This window comes from Pyrus communis, chromosome 13, assembly GCF_041283825.1.
Source record: "Pyrus communis isolate YQ-2024b chromosome 13, ASM4128382v1, whole genome shotgun sequence".
Classification (NCBI taxonomy): domain Eukaryota; kingdom Viridiplantae; phylum Streptophyta; class Magnoliopsida; order Rosales; family Rosaceae; genus Pyrus; species Pyrus communis.
The window spans coordinates 18,911,713-18,927,555 of NC_142577.1; the positions used below are offsets into that span (position 1 = coordinate 18,911,713).

General features: G+C 40.5%; 2 protein-coding genes across 3 annotated transcripts; both read right to left on the reverse strand.

Annotated features, from left to right (window-relative positions):
* Nucleotides 1–231: 231 nt before the first annotated feature.
* On the reverse strand, nt 232–4,063 carry LOC137736489 (FRIGIDA-like protein 4a). Its single transcript, XM_068475751.2, has 3 exons — nt 2,630–4,063; nt 1,911–2,086; nt 232–1,035 (listed from the first exon to the last, which is right to left on the reverse strand). Exons 1-3 carry the CDS (start codon nt 3,528–3,530, stop codon nt 547–549), a joined length of 1,566 nt encoding a protein of 521 aa, XP_068331852.1. The 5' UTR covers nt 3,531–4,063; the 3' UTR covers nt 232–546.
* A 2,422-nt stretch (nt 4,064–6,485) lies between these two features.
* Nucleotides 6,486–15,546, reverse strand: LOC137737927 (uncharacterized). 2 transcript variants are annotated; one of them, XM_068477514.2, is made up of 4 exons: nt 14,441–15,546; nt 9,886–10,193; nt 6,889–7,266; nt 6,486–6,793 (listed from the first exon to the last, which is right to left on the reverse strand). In XM_068477514.2, exons 1-3 carry the CDS (start codon nt 15,379–15,381, stop codon nt 6,908–6,910), a joined length of 1,608 nt encoding a protein of 535 aa, XP_068333615.2. In that variant the 5' UTR covers nt 15,382–15,546; the 3' UTR covers nt 6,486–6,793; nt 6,889–6,907. The 2 variants fall into 2 exon arrangements, with proteins under 2 accessions (XP_068333615.2, XP_088538630.1); XM_088682504.1 differs by having other exon boundaries at nt 6,881–7,266; nt 14,441–15,468.
* Nucleotides 15,547–15,843: the final 297 nt, after the last annotated feature.

Sequence of the window (15,843 nt, forward strand, 5' to 3'; positions counted from 1 at the left end):
CATTTTAAATATTTTTATTTAAAATTAAACACAAACAATACCTAACAAAAACTAACAACACAATGTAATATGAACAGACATTCACAAATGATCCTCACCAGCAGGATCCGTAGAGGATCCTGTCGGCATAAAATCCCCTGATATGTGAGGTCTCAACAGACATAGGCCCTCGAAAAATGAAGATTTGAGAGCGCCATAGAGAACCATAGACAGGGAGGAGAGACAGAACCATAGAGAACAACGTAGAGAAGCATTAAATAGTCTTTCTACAACTAAACTGAAGAAGAGTTGGTGGTGCCGTGGGTCGATGTTTTAAGTCATCCTAACAACTTTTTCACAATGACCTACTACTACTACAGCTTGATCAACATTAGAAATACAACTTCTCACCGTGACGAAGCAAGAAGCATGACGAAATATCATGATTAATACACACATCGCTACCATGAAAACGGTTAGTGATTACAAACAAGCCCATTATAAAAGCGGATGAGATCTCGGGTCATCGTATCAGTGCTTACCATCTTCATATGAGGTTTGTCATGTCTATCGGTAGTAAGCCGGCTGATAAGCTGGTACCATACCATTGCCATAAGCCCCATATGCGGGATAGTTCATCGGAGGTCCAGGGTATGATCCGGCATGAGGAGGGGGTGCTGCTTCCGGTGAGTATGCATAAGGGGTTGGTGGGCTTCTGCTACCATACATGGTGGGTGGGGAATGGTACGGTGAGAACCCAGCAGGATACTGGCCATGGGAAGGAGACCTGACAAATGTAGGAGGTGTAGGGAAAGAAGACACATATGCATTCGTCAAGCGTCCAGCCTTGGCCGGAGGCATGGGACCGCCATTGTTAGCTCGTACTCGTTTGTTGGCTGGGACTACAACTGGCCTTTTCTTCTCTGGTTTCACCTTCTCTAGCTGTTCAAGGCGCTTCTTGAGGTCTTCTGGAGGAAATTCTGCCTCAAGGTTATAATCTTCAATGCACTTGATGACAGCCCGGAGCGCTGACAGCTCTTTGCGTCCAGCTAGGTTCTGCATACGAAGAGTTAAGTGATCAAAGAATGTGCAGTTTTTTCTGTAGGTTTAGTTTCTCCTACAAATGAGGGCAGCAAACTTAAGTTCATGCACTTTTAGGGGCATCTTTCTGAAGAAATCAGAACGCAAACAAGGATGTCTATGAGTGCACAATGCCTCATCATGAAGACATCCATCGGAAATACCATTATGCCTCATTTGCAAAACTACCAACAATTTGAAGATAAGGCCACACCAAATACTCGAGCGAACTTACGTTCATTTCTATACGAACTGCCTGCAATTATTGGTGAGAAAACAAAAATTCTAATTGCATCTTGACTACTTAATTGATGCATAAACTGGAAATCATATTCCACCCATATAGAAGAGTTTATTGTCCCAAAAACTTGTCAAACTACATACATGTTCCTACAATAAGATGAAACCGGCATGAATAAACACTATGAGAGCAAAATTGATGCAATAAAATAGTAAGAACTGTGGGGAAAAAATATGACCATGTTCACATCTAATAATTAGTAAAGGGTAAGATGTTAATATCATGCATATCTTGTAGATGGCTGTCATTCTCTCCATTAGAGGAGAGTTTTTTGCGAGGGCGGGGTGGTTCCCTCTTCTACTTTAGACACAAACAAAAAGGCATAAGTTCCCTTCCCTTTTCTTTCTTCTCGCTCTCTCTCTCTCTCTCTTCCCAATCATTTGAGAAAGGGGGAGTGCGAAAAAGGAAATTTTAAGGAAATGACGGGGAGTTATGGGAACCAGAAGGTGACACACACACACACACATACATTTGGAGATGTATATTCAGGACTGAAAGTCACGACATATGAGATCAAGAACAAGAATAGATGCAATGATTAAAATAATACCGCAGCTCGCCCAGCGTTATTGGGATCTTCCAAAATAGAAGCCGCAGCTTTCTTAGCATCCTTCAGAAAAGCTTTCAGTAGAGGAACAGGAGGAAACTTGTGCACAAGTCCAACCTCATAGGTGAAATGCACCGCATCAAGCTGCTGTCCCCTGCTGATCAATTCTTCAATCATATCTGCACACATAGTAACAACCTCCAAACATTAAAAATTGGAGAATGGTGCCCTCTTTATTGTACATATAAAGAACCATATCAAAACATTCCCAACTAACACAGATGACAAGATCGAAGGAAAAAGCAAATCTTTACGAAACTACTACAAGGTCCATGAGATACCATCGTAATGTTAAACATTGAAGTTCTACCATCCACAATTTCTTTACAATACATTGGGAACAGCTGAAGAGTAATGCCGATCATATGAATCACTATCAAACAATTCTACAATTTATCATTGGAAAGAGTAGACATTTCGATATAGAAGCCGCGGTCGGGGAAATAACATGACCTATAAATTACACATGTCTCACTCAAAATTTACTAACCACACAGAAAAATCACCGCTTCCTCATCCTACATATATAGAGCTTATAAAGTAACACATTTTCCATGAACTATAAGCAACACCAAGCAATGGCAAAAGAACTGCATCGAAAATGCTACAATTACAAATAACAACAATAAAAGAAAGGAACAAGTTAGCATTAGGGAACGCACCCGGCATTTGCTTGGCGAGGCCAAGCGAAACAGCGAGCTTCGGCATCTGCTTGCGCCAGGCTGAGTTAACCACAAGCTTCCTGTACAACTCAACATCCTCCTCCTTCACAATCCCGAAAGTCACCAAATGCTGCAGGAACGTGTGCACATCAGGAGTCTTCACGTTCTCTATGCCGCCTCTCTCCTCCAAGCTGGCCTTCCAGGTCTCGGATATCTCGGTGGCGCGTTGCTTCACGCTCCGCGTCACCAGAAGCCTCTTTCTCCCGATCTTCGGGTCCATCATCACCGGAATCAGTGACTCCAGCAACAGAACGCAGGCCCAGCCCAAATCGTTTCCCCTATCGCTCCTCTCCACTCTCTTGTCCACCGGAAACACCTCCGATATCGCCTCCAGCACGAACTTCGCCGGATCGACACAATCACCCAAAGCCAGAGGCATCTGCGACCTCAGAGCCTCCAATTCCTTCTTCCTCGCCGTCACGAACCTCCAGAACCCTCCAGAATCCATCTTCAAGCACAACGACTTGAGATTCATCAGCAACCCCTCGCCGTCGTCCACCTCCCCGTACTCGTCATCGCTGCGGGCTCTCTTCAACACCTTGAGCGCCGCCTCCTTGCTCTTCTCGACCTTGCCAAGCGCGACTTCGAAGATGTCCCTGATCGAGACCTCGCGCTGCTCGAGCTCGTCGAGCGAGGCCTTGGTCTCGTGCTCCAGGGTCTGGATTTTGAGCTTGATGGCCTCGGATTTCTGCAGGAGGTTCTGCTCGAGGGACGAGAAGTGGTCGGAGAGCTCCTTCCAGAGGAGAGTGCAGCTGGTCATGAGAGAGGTCTGCCGCTGGAACTCGTCGAAGCTCGGCGGAGTCAACTCAGTCACCTCGCCGGGATCGGGGATCGACCCCATTATCGTCGTACGGTGCAATCAGCGGCCAAAGGGGAACAAGATATGGTAGAGAGAGAAAGGAGAAACTCTAGAATTCGGAGGTAGAGAGAGAGAGAAAAAGCAAAAGCTTGAGCAGTGAGCTTAAGCTAAAGCTAAGACAGCCGGTGGACAGGAGAAAGAAGATGACATTGCGCTAACGTGGGTGGAGGAAGGGTTGACACGTGTGGAGGCGTCTCGAAAAGGTGGCTAGAATGCGCTGGTGGCGGGAGGGGAGGGTGCGCAGGATAAGGGAAATGGTAAAGTGGGAGTAGGAGGGGAGGATGACGTAGGATAAGGGGGTGTTTGGAAAAGGGTATTGTGCTTTCCCGGAAATCGAAGCTGGATGCAGGGAGAAAAAGCCGGGAGAGGCGGTGTGGAGGTGGGTGGGGCAGGCCCACTGAGAGCACCACATAGGAATACGAATGGGATTGGATGGTCGGATAAAGTGCCGGATTACGTAGTCATGTATGTACGAGAACAAACAATGACCGCGTGCGCATTGTGCTGAGTCAGCCGTCAGTCACACATTCATTATCTACGCGTCAAATTTTTTCGTGTGCTTCGAGTATTCGGTTCTTTGCATTTAAACAAAAATCCAATGCTTAAAACGTATTTAGAGTCTTCCGTACTTCCATCTTCACCTGTAAGCAAAAGGAAGTTTGAATTTAGAGTTAGTCTTTGTATTTCCAACAAAACGTGCTCTGCGGCCTCTGCTAATTCCTCCATAAAACTTTTCGTTAATTTGATTATATGGAATGATATAAGACGTGTAACTTAATTCGTAAAATTCAAACCATAGTTTAGTTTTGATTTTTTCTGATTTCATGAACGTATATTCAAAATTAGATAAGAGAGACCCATGAGTGTGCCACATTGTTGTACCAACAAAATTTTTTTTATGGAAGTAAACAGTAGAAACTAAAGTGAATGTTCAATAACAAGTTCTAAAATATTTTTCTTTCTATCAATATACTTTAAGTTGAACAATGAAAATTCTAGAGCACCTCAATTTACGATATACTTTATCAACTTCAACAAATAAATGTGCGATGAAGGATTAAAAATATATTAAAACACTCAATCAAAGTCACTTCAAACGCAATGTATACGTTGACGTAGAGTAGAATTAGTTGAACCAAACCATCCATACTGGTCATACGCATACATACAAAATAGAAGATAGGAAATTTTACATTATTCGTCCCTTGCTGTGTCGGGCATTTCATTTTCGTCCTTATAATGCAATTTTTATCTTTTCCAAATTCGTCTTTATGCTCAGCACCGTTAGTAGATAGGGTTCACAGCTATTAAGATTGACATATGAACCTTTGAAAGGTTGCCATAGCAGGCGATGGTGGGAAAGAACCCCAAACAAACATCTACACAAAGTTACAAATGTTTTATCCTGCGCACCGGGTCGTGTGCATGGGTTACACATAACTCGATTCTATCTAATAACATTATAACGATATTCCAACAATTCAATAACTGTGACGACGTTGACATGGATTGTGAATGACCTGATTTTATTGTTGTTGTTATAGTGATATTATGGGGTCAAATACTTATTGTTATGACGTCAAATTATTGTTGTTGACAACGTTGTTATGGGATCATTAAATTAAACGCATGTAGCCTTGTGACGTCTTGTATTACTGACGTTGCATCAAACATTACAATAGCATATGCTCGTGTTATTTAAGTTGATTTGGCCTAATATCATTACATAATGTTACTACTTTACGAGTTTATATTTTAGAAGGTCCTTTATAAGTAGTCATTGAAAAATTCCTATAATATCAAGACAGTCGCTAAAAATAAAAATTATTTAATATAGCACTTGGATATGAGTGCCGCAAATTAACGTGATGCATTTGTTAAAATTCCATCAAAAATTTTGTTTGTAAGTTAACGTGCCACGCATTCTCATTAAGCAGTGTAACGTAGTGAAAAATAAAAGAATTAATATGAAAATAATAACAAAAAAGAACTATAAAAAAAAAGACCATCATTGATTCGACTGCAGAACCATCATACCATCGTTTTTGTCAATCCTTCCCCCTACCCTCCTCCACCATGACCGCACCAACCAACCCCGACTCGCTTCCCTTCAACCCAACAGCCAACTCAGCCCAATCTCCGGTTGACAGTGACACCAAGCCAGTCCCCCATCGCAAGCCCTGATCCCAACTTTGAGACAGCGAGGCAATCTATGAACGAAAAAGTTTTGAGACAAGCTTGGATCACGTCTTCGGCTTGATCATTGCAGCAATGGCCTTTGGTGGACGATGATCTCCCTTTGCCTCGGCTCTCTCTCCTTGGTACCAATTGAGTCTTCCACATCGTGAAAGTAAATGCGGCTTTTAATATTTTTATTTTTTTAATCATTTTGAATTAATGATTTTAAAAACTAAATCGTTAGCCAAAAAAAAAAAAAAAAAAAAAGACTCAACCATCAACCGCTAGATTATGCGATTTCTAAAAGATGACTAAAAATTAACTCTTTGTGTCATTTTCCTTAGTTTTTTTATAATAATTTTCAGTAATTTATTCATGACAATACTTACGTATTTATAAGTTGAATATGTATCACATCAACATATTAATAAATTTTGTGTAAAATTATAATAGAATGGCCACCGCATTAATTTGCGATTTTCATATTCAAACTCTACATTGACCGATTCTCATTTTTAAGAACCATCTTAATAATATGAGATAATTTCAAGATAAAAACCCTATTGTAGAATAAATAAAGTGTGAATAGAGTGCGTGTCAATTAGTTGTATAACTAACACAAAGACAAAGGCTTCAATGAATCGGGCTTTTGCGGGTGGGTGGGGCAGAGGAACTTCAACCCTTTTTGTGTCACGTGATTAATTGATTATTGGGTGCATTAAGCACGTGACACTGAAGCCCATGGCAAATGTTGAGCAATTATACAACCAACATCTTGCCATTAAACACTTACCATTCACCAAAAAAAGGTTACCAAGCAATTATTGGCTGTCATACAAGCTGTTCATCTCAGAAACCATACAAATACAAACGCTCGTAATAAATCCTTTTGCTACACTGAATTATCTTGTTTTATATCACCAAGAGCTGTAGCAGGAAAAAACTCCGTCCAAGAATGATCGTCAGGCATCCGAAGGGGCTTCACGCCTCGGCCTTGCGACATTAGAGAATGCTGCTCGAATATTACGTAGAGCTTCCATCACCTCCGATGCCATGAGACGGGATGGCTGAACCCAAACAAAGAAACGAAAAGGCCTTGAGGTTGATGATCATATGGTGTTAAAAAGTAATAAATGGCATATATTAAAACGTACATCGATACCTTGAATGTTACCACGAATCTACTTGGATGACTTGTATTCCCTAAGGCTTTCGATCACGGCCTTCTTTCTTGTGTCGAAATCAACTTTGTCAAGATCATAAGCTGTTCCGAGATAGCCATATAGGATCCTCTTCTTCTCCCGCGTCTTTTCATCAAACCTGACAAGGTTTGGATTGTTATCATCACCCCTACTGCCCAGTGTTGGCGGCTGTACACGAGCCCAGCCCCTGCGCCCATGATTTTCCCTCTCAAAGAACTCTGCCATTCGAATGGCATCCTTAAGGCCTGCTTCGTCACCGGAAAACTTAACCAGAGTCATACCCAAATGACCATCTCTACCGTATAAGGATTTCGACTTCCCACTTCCAAATCCAAGATCTGTTTACCAGAAATTCCATGAGAAAACATGCAACTTGTCAAAAGGACCTAATCAATCCACATGAAATGTCATGACAATGGCTCCCAACAGCCATAAAAGTGCTTAAAGTACCCCCTATGTCCCTATCGTTAAGAACCACTAAGACTACGGCTTTGTTGATGACCACCAGACCAATGTCAAAATGTTCCAACATGGTCCAATGTTAACATACCATATATACTTTTGACTTGATGAACCCGAGTTGCCAAACATATATCAGACTAACAACAATGACAGACTGCAAATATCGATTGTAACATACATAAGCATAAAAGATCCAGTCAACGAATGATAAACTATCAAAAACCCAACAAAATAGAAAGTATTATATGTTAATGGCAACACCACCCTTTCACCCAGCCTTTCCTGGACTTGGTTCCAAACGCAGATGTATCACCTCAAATTCTCCTACTATAATGTAGTATGCAACAACGTAACTTCTTCATATCCACTGAAAAGTAAACTATAAATACAAACTTGTGTGCATGTATCACAAGGAACTAACTCTCCGCCCAGGCTAAGGTCACCATCCTAATCCTACACAACTGGCATCATGTTGCATTTGACTAAAAAGGCTAGGACAAACTGAAATCTTATGTTATGCTGCAGAAGTTAGAGAGTTGGTAAGGAACTGCCTAACTAGCAACCAAGCCTATTAAACAAGCAAAAGCCATTTATCAAAAGGTTAAACTCTAACATTAGAGTTATCCTCTCGAGTTTATCTAGGTTCTATATATGAAAGATCTGCAAGAACATTGCTCGTTCTGCCAGACAGTGCCCCTTGTTGGTTGTCTCAGTTCAGTAAGAGATCTATCCAATTTGCCACTTTTGGCTGAACTGGGTTGATGTTCAAGTGCATGGACTTGGGAGGATCCGAAGTTTATTACGTAGGATAAAAAATTTGGCAAAAAGATGGGCGAAAGGCTGTGATAAGAGGTCCAAACCCACTTAAAACCACTGGTTTTCAATTTGGTTGCAGGTGTAGGTGAGGGACGAAAAGTTCTGACAATAGACACAAGCATTCTTCCCCTTCAAGATCACCCAACATGAGACAACACCCAAACCATCATATAGGAAACTAACATATCCTTTCATTTCATGACAAAAAAAAAAGTTTCAAAGGAAAAATTAAGACAAAATGACAGAGATTGGAATTCAGATGCAACCAAGACATTAGCAAGCTACAACTAGCTACCGTAGCCTTTAGAATTCTTTGTTCTTGATGGTCTTTGATATTGAAGCCCAAGATCCTGGTAATCCTCACAAAAAAATCTTTGTTCTTGATGATCTTTGATAGTGAAGCCCAAGATCCTGGTAATCCTAACCCAGATTACCTCATTCTTAACCAGCACTAAGAGCGGTTGTACAGGTAAGAAGAAAAGCCAAGCCGATGTGTCAGGATTATTTCATTCACCACACAATTTAAAATGAATAAATCAAATCAAATAAGAAGGGTTGTAAAGAAAATGCAACTATAAAAAGTAAGTACAACATTCTAGCTCAACTGAGATAAATTAATAAATTTGGTCTAAACTGGATCACAGAGGTAGTTATTGCATGTCCCAAGTCACTAGGATCACAGAATTAGGAAAAGGTCTGTCTAAAGTAATAGCGAGAAAATGGTTAACAATGCCAAACTGGTCCAAGAAAAAGGCAAGGGTGGTGGCAGACTGAAAAAGGGTGGTATAGGACTTAAAACTTAGAACTCAACAATAAAAAATACAAGATGACGACTATCATAAAGAAGAGTACAAACCATAGGCGGAACCATTAAAAGTGAAGAATGAGATTCAACTAATCAAAATTCCTCCCTGGTGATTATAGGGCAATGCAATAATAACAAAGTGCATGAATTAGGAACCCTGCATTAGGCTCAGTTTGTCGCATGCTCATCTCAACCATACTTTAATTGCCACATAGAGAACACAAGTATCGCACATAAAAGAAGATTATATGGAACAACTAATCTCCACACGTCACATAATCCCTGCAAACTACAGTTGCAAATGCATTCTATATTTTCCATTAAGCTCAACCTAAGGCCATTCCAGTATGATCAAGAAGTCCAGATAAAATATATAAAACAAAAAATACCTATTATGAAGGGAAGCACTAATACCTCACATGGACCAGCTAGACCTTCCCTTTCCATACTCAATCAAATAAACTGTAAAGGGTGACAGGAAACTAAAGGTACTAGCACGCATGGCTTTTCTTTTCACCTCACCTCCCAGTAAGCCCTATGAATATCCTTGCGAGATACTATGGCTTATTCCATGCCACATTTTTTAACCTTAATTCCCCAGGGGGTGGATAACCTAGGACTAATATTCTATGGAATAGGCATGCTGCATGCTGTATCTACGAAAGGTTGACTCCATCCAATATAGATGTCAATCTATTAAAATGGTCTCTGAATATACTATATGCATACTATATGCATTTACAGATTAAAAGGAAGGGCTCACAGCTAAAATAGGACGCGTAAAGAGCACTTGACCTGGGACCAACCTCTCCAAAGAACATTCTGATAGAAAAAAGCATAAAGAATGACACATATGAACTATGAAGAAGTATACCTCTAATATTACTATCCATTGCTTTATTGCCCAAACCCTCCATGCGGCCATCTTTACTCTTTCCTGTAACAGTATTATGAATTATCACCACAGGTGGCCACATAATCAGATCATCCACATTTGCTGCTGCTGCTTCAGCAGAAAGAAACTGATACGCCTTTAAGTTATCGGGAGGCTTCAAGTAGTCCCAACCCATTAGAACACACAAAGCCTTGTGGAACCCCAGGTGATCCACGCGCAAGTCAGCACTATCAGAGTTGTAACTGTGCATGATGAGACTATGCATATCTGGAAAATCTTTAGAGGACCTGAAATAATGCATATCAAGGGAATTGAACAATGTATTTCAGGTTTACCTCTTAGATAGCATTAATGCCCTACAACTTCAAACTCCAAAGGGCAATGAAGAAGATGCATTTACCAAGGCTATTCATGTGAGCTGATATCATTATATCATCAAGTGTAAAGATGCATTTTCTTAGTTTCATAAAATGATATTACTTAGATATTTTCATTTAATGAAAGACCCTGACACAAGGTAAATAATTTATAATGAAAAAGGATAATTTTGTAAGATTGGGGTATACACACAAATAACTGTGTAAGCACAACGCTGATAGGTAACAATATGATCGGACAAAGAACTGTAGCACTATCCATCATAAAATAACACATAAGAAGCCAAAAATTGCATCATCGTAGCTAATGCAAACTTAATTCTATAACACGGCTGGTGGCACTTAATTTCCACAACTAATGCAGAAATTTCAAGGGGAAAAGAAAACAACAAATATAAGAATCAACATCAAAAAAGCATCCTGAAATTCTCATGTAATCTTTAAGTAAGCAAAGTTGGCCTCTAAACCTTTCCACAAAACTTGGGTTACAGTAAACTCCATCAAACAGACTAGGTCAACTGAGTCACACACACCAGTAACGGGTATTTGATTCAGTCAATACAAAGTAAAATTCTAAGTCTTTGCATTCATATTTTTCCAACCTACAATATTTTGTCTGTTTGTCTCATACAAAAAGAAAATCCTAGTGTTCTAGTAAATGAATCATGTGGAATGATCCATGTGAATGTGATGGCATGTGGTCTAGGTTTCAAAATTAGACGGAACAAAAAAGATAGTGGTAGTAGTACTTGAACAGAATCAATCAGAAGAGGTTCTTGAAAAGTTCACACAAGAAACATAAATACAAAGCTAACAGCAAGAAAACCCAATTTATTAAAGGGGAACAAAAACATGTGTTAAGAAGAAAATAGTAAAAAAGATGCCACCCAACAAATTCCTTTCGACTCACATACAAGACAGAACTTGGATGTCAATAAGGGCATCAATCAGTCTGAACCAGTCAGTAGCAAAATGTAGAGAGGTATCTGATTCTTTACAGTGGGGAAACAGAAAGGAGATCTATGCATAGGGAATCCTTATCAATAAATTAGCTCAAAACGCATAAGGGAAGTTATGGTGTGCACTGTGTAACCAATCCCAGCCCACTATATCCACTAACCGACAAAAAAACAGAAGCAGAGCAAACCAGAATAGAAAATGGAACCAAGCGACATCTAGTAAACCACATGTCGCAAACAAGTATTAAATAGAATTATAATTCATCCTCACATTTGCTTTGCTCCCATCAATCACAGTACCAGATCATTGAAAAGCAACAAGTTCTTCTCAAAAAGAGAAAGCAAAGATAGACACTTGGGAACAAAAAATCTACCGGGTACTTAAAGGCCTGATGATGTAGGAAACTAAATAATAAACAATGTAACTCATTGCTCCTCAGTAATGATGCAGAATATTCTTAATTCCATAACAAACAGGAAAGTAAATGCTAATATTGTAGATATTATTGTGCATCATCTGAGACCAGAGAAAAAAAGATAGTAATGGATATTTACATATGGAATCATCCTGGTATGGCAAGCATACCAATTTTACACCAATGCTGTGTGAATACAGTTCAAAATATCAGCTCTTATAAACCATCGAAATCCTACTAAACAACAAGCACATATGCATGTGCTTCCTTGTATAAATATTCTCACAAGGAACAAAATGGGTTCCAACAATTCCAAAATACCAAAACAAAGATTCAATCGAACAAATTCAGCCTCTAGACTTGAACAGCTCATAAAGAAAGAGCTAGTGCCCATTTTGCCACAAGTTAGACAGCACTGGTAACAATCTAAAAGAACTGTACTGACGCAACGCACTCTCTTATGAGAACAGAGCATGGATCAAATCGAATGCCCACACCCTATCAATTGCACTGAATAATCCTGGATCTACACTGGGATGGACTGAGACTTGCCCAAGTCAAATATATTTCTTTAAGGGCCAGCTCAGCCCATCTGAGTCTTAGCCTGACCTGACAACAGTCAGTAACACCAAAAGAAAACCTCATCTCAATCAGCTTTAGGCTAAACCAACCAGGTCGTTTGAGCTACCATCCAACTAGTAGTCCTAGAACCTACAAATCATCACAGCCATATATGTCCAAACCTTTAGGAATAATGAGCAACCACCTTCACTATAAAGTATAAACAAATACATATGGGCATATACATACAGTGATAGTAAGGTCGTACGTAAATAACAACTCTTTCATACACAATAAGTAAGGGATCGATGATTCTCCAAACGCTGTCGGGGTAGATTTCCAAAGGAAATCTAAAAATAAAAAAAGCAAACTATGAAAAGAAAACAAACTTTAGGAGCCACTCATTCTCCCCTCTCTGTTGGCACTTTCCAGGAGGTAATAAACTATTTAATCTGTAACAGAAAATATACAGCACCTCTTACACATCAATAAAAGGACCCACTGATATTCCAAACTTCGTTGGAGCATAGATCCCTAAAGAAATCTAGGAAAAGCCTAAAGCAATGAGACTCTTCCTAATCCTAAACACACATTTAGAATTCCCACAGCACAGTAATGACATATGTATAATGTTCCTACGAATCATTCATGATTCTTTCACATATGCAAGCAACTTCTTGGTATTCTCACAAACCTACTTATCATTTTAAGGGATATCGAACAAAAATTTTTACTTTGCGTTGAATGGCTAGCATCAGGTCACCATCAAATGCCACCACAACAACATACTTACCAACTCTATATGAATTTATATGAAAAGAAGCATCATATGTGTATGTACACAAATCTTAACTAATAATTATCAATAAAGATAACTGATGAACTAAAATTTCAAAACAGAAACACATCAAAGCTTCTAACTAGTCGACATTACATCCATTGAGTTCTTTGACATAGCCTTGCAGCCTTCAAAGTCAACCAAGCACACTTTGCTATAATGTTTACTTGATAGTTGATACATAGAATTGCAGCCCACAAAGATTAGATTCTACAATTAACTTTCAGTTCCATGCAGGGGCAAAAAACAAAGACAAATGAAAGAGCCTCCTTGGAGATATACTATAAACAGAAGCTACCATGCAACAAGCTGTTACTTAGCGTGCAAAACACAAGCTTTCAGAAACCTACAATGAACTCTGGTACAAAGCAAGTGCAACCCTTGTGAAAGGGAAAACGCAAGCTTTCATGCAACAAGCTGTTACTTAGAGAAAGGGAAAACGATTCTCTCTTCCAAGGAGATAACCAGTCTTCATTATCCACCAAATGTGAAATGACTTTTCCTTGAAGCCTAATGCAGCACATACCATAAAGCACAGATACTCGTGTAAGCATGTCTTAAACATTAGGTGGGAGGTACTACATCCTAGAGGAAGATAAAATACACGCAAAAGAAGAGTAAAACATTTATGAGGACCAACATGGCTACCCTTCAAGTTCACCAAATAGCTAATACCAAATATATATATATATATATATATATTTTTTTTTTTTAGTACATCGATATTTTTACACTAGGGGGAGGGGGAGTTCGACTAAGCCACACAATGGGCAACCTAATTTGGTATCGAATCTCGTGGTCGTCCACGAGATTCGAACCTAAGACCTCTCACTTCCGAGTGAAGAGGAATACCACTAGACCGTAGTACTGAGTGGCGCTAATACCAAATATATAGTGCCAACAACAACAACAAAGACAATATAATCAGCAAACCCTACTTGCATTTGAGAACTAACTCTATACATATAGATAACTTACATCTCTTAAGACAAATTCTCACTCCTAAGTAGAGAGTTAGACAATAGTCACAATATTTACAAACTATGCCATTAGTCCATTACTTTATCAGCCATCCTATCTTTTAAAACATGAAAGCTCCTTCTTCCCACCATACTCCTTCAAAATGAAAGCATTGTAAGCACCGGATCTAACTTACGAACCGAGAAATTCCTAAAGCTCCAAAAAGGCATAAATCTGGTAGTTGGATAGTGATGGCTTATTATGGTAAAGGGGAAGAACGTAAATGGAAAGGTTGAAAAGCTAGAATAGTTCGGGTCCTAAGTATAAACCAACGACGCCCAAATCAATGAAACAATACCAATACTAAGTACGAACATAATCGAAGGACAGAAATATAGATAAAGCAATTAATTTGCACAAGACCTGGCACAAGCAATGCAGTGCAGACGGCCATGCTTCCCATCCTCCAAGTAAGTCTTCCTCTGCTGCGTATTCTCATGAATCAGCTTCACAAAGTTAAGAAACGCCTTCTTCAACGCAATTTGATCAACTTGAAGATGCTTCAGACCCACATTCTCGCCTCCGCCTCCGCCTCCGCCTCCGCCGCCTTGCCTAAACCCCACACTCTCATGACCTCCACCCCCACCACCACCAACCCTCATGTACTTGTTAGCTCTCCCCTCACTGCCGCCCACTTCCCGCCGAAACGGACTACTCGATCCCGGCAAAACCTCTCCCCGACCTCCTCCTCCGGGACCCCCCGGAAAACCATTTGGATTCCCATACTGCATAAATTGCTGCCGACGCATCGCCAATTCTTCTGCTTTATCCCTGTGCTCCTCTTCTTCGGCGTACTTCCTCTTAGCAGGCCCTTCTGCAGGCCCACGCCCGTCGAGCCCTAGCGAATTCCAGTAATCCGGCCCACCTGGTCCACCGGGACCGAATGGCATGAACCGGCCAGGCGGGTTCATGGGCGGAGGGAACTCTTGATAATCTGGCGGCAGAGCGAAGTAAGATCGAACACTACCGTCGGCAAGAACAAAAGTCCGGCGCTCGAGCATGTGGAAATCGTACACCGGCGGAGGTGGTGGGCCGAAAGAAGCCGGGTCGGAGAAGGGGAAGGAAGCAGCTCTAGGAGAGGGGCCTGGCTGGTTTTTGGGATGGGCGGGGCTGGGTTTCGGGGATGGTCCGGGTTTAGTCTTGGAGGATTTCGGGTCGGGTGGGTTTTTGTTTTTGTTGGTGGTGGTGGTGGCGGTGGCGGTGGCGTTGGGGTAGGATTCCCAGCGAGATTTGCGGCTGGAGGCGGAGGAAGAAGAAGATGGCTTGTGGAGTGGTGGGCCCTTGGGAGGGGGACCTCCGGCCATCCTGGAGGTAGGGACTTGTCTGAAAGCGGGAGAGAAAGTGGAACGAGGAGGAATATGCTTGCTGGGAGTTTTATATGTTTTTGTTTCTACAGGAAGGCCATTGTAGCAAAAGGATTTTTCACTCTTTTCTTTTTTTTTTTTTTTTCTTCTTTCAATAAAATTACGAACTCTGGCCTTTTTAGTGAGCGATGGCTGTTAAAAGGGAAAAAAAAAAAAATTCAATTCAAATCGAGCTCGCACCAATATTTTATTTTATCGTTAGAGGATTCAAAGTTCCGAATGAGGATATTCTCTGAATCATTTTTGTGAGGATTTTGGGAATCTTCAATTCGTATTCGTTCATCATATATCGTGGAATTAGTTTTCACCATGTAATGTTTATGTTTAATTTTAAATAAAAGTATTTAAAATGATTTCTAATCGTACGATGTACGATGAACGAACGCGATTTGAAGATCCTCA

Coding starts and splice junctions, on each gene's coding strand:
- LOC137736489 (XM_068475751.2), bottom strand. CDS start 3,530: ATGGGGTCGATCCCCGATCCCGGCGAGGTGACTGAGTTGACTCCGCCG. Junction 2,087..2,629: donor CCTCGCCAAGCAAATGCCGG/GTGCGTTCCCTA, acceptor CTATGTGTGCAG/ATATGATTGAAGAATTGATC. Junction 1,036..1,910: donor ATAACGCTGGGCGAGCTGCG/GTATTATTTTAA, acceptor CTTCGTATGCAG/AACCTAGCTGGACGCAAAGA.
- LOC137737927 (XM_068477514.2), bottom strand. CDS start 15,381: ATGGCCGGAGGTCCCCCTCCCAAGGGCCCACCACTCCACAAGCCATCT. Junction 10,194..14,440: donor CACTGCATTGCTTGTGCCAG/GTCTTGTGCAAA, acceptor GCATTATTTCAG/GTCCTCTAAAGATTTTCCAG. Junction 7,267..9,885: donor AATGGATAGTAATATTAGAG/GTATACTTCTTC, acceptor TCTGGTAAACAG/ATCTTGGATTTGGAAGTGGG.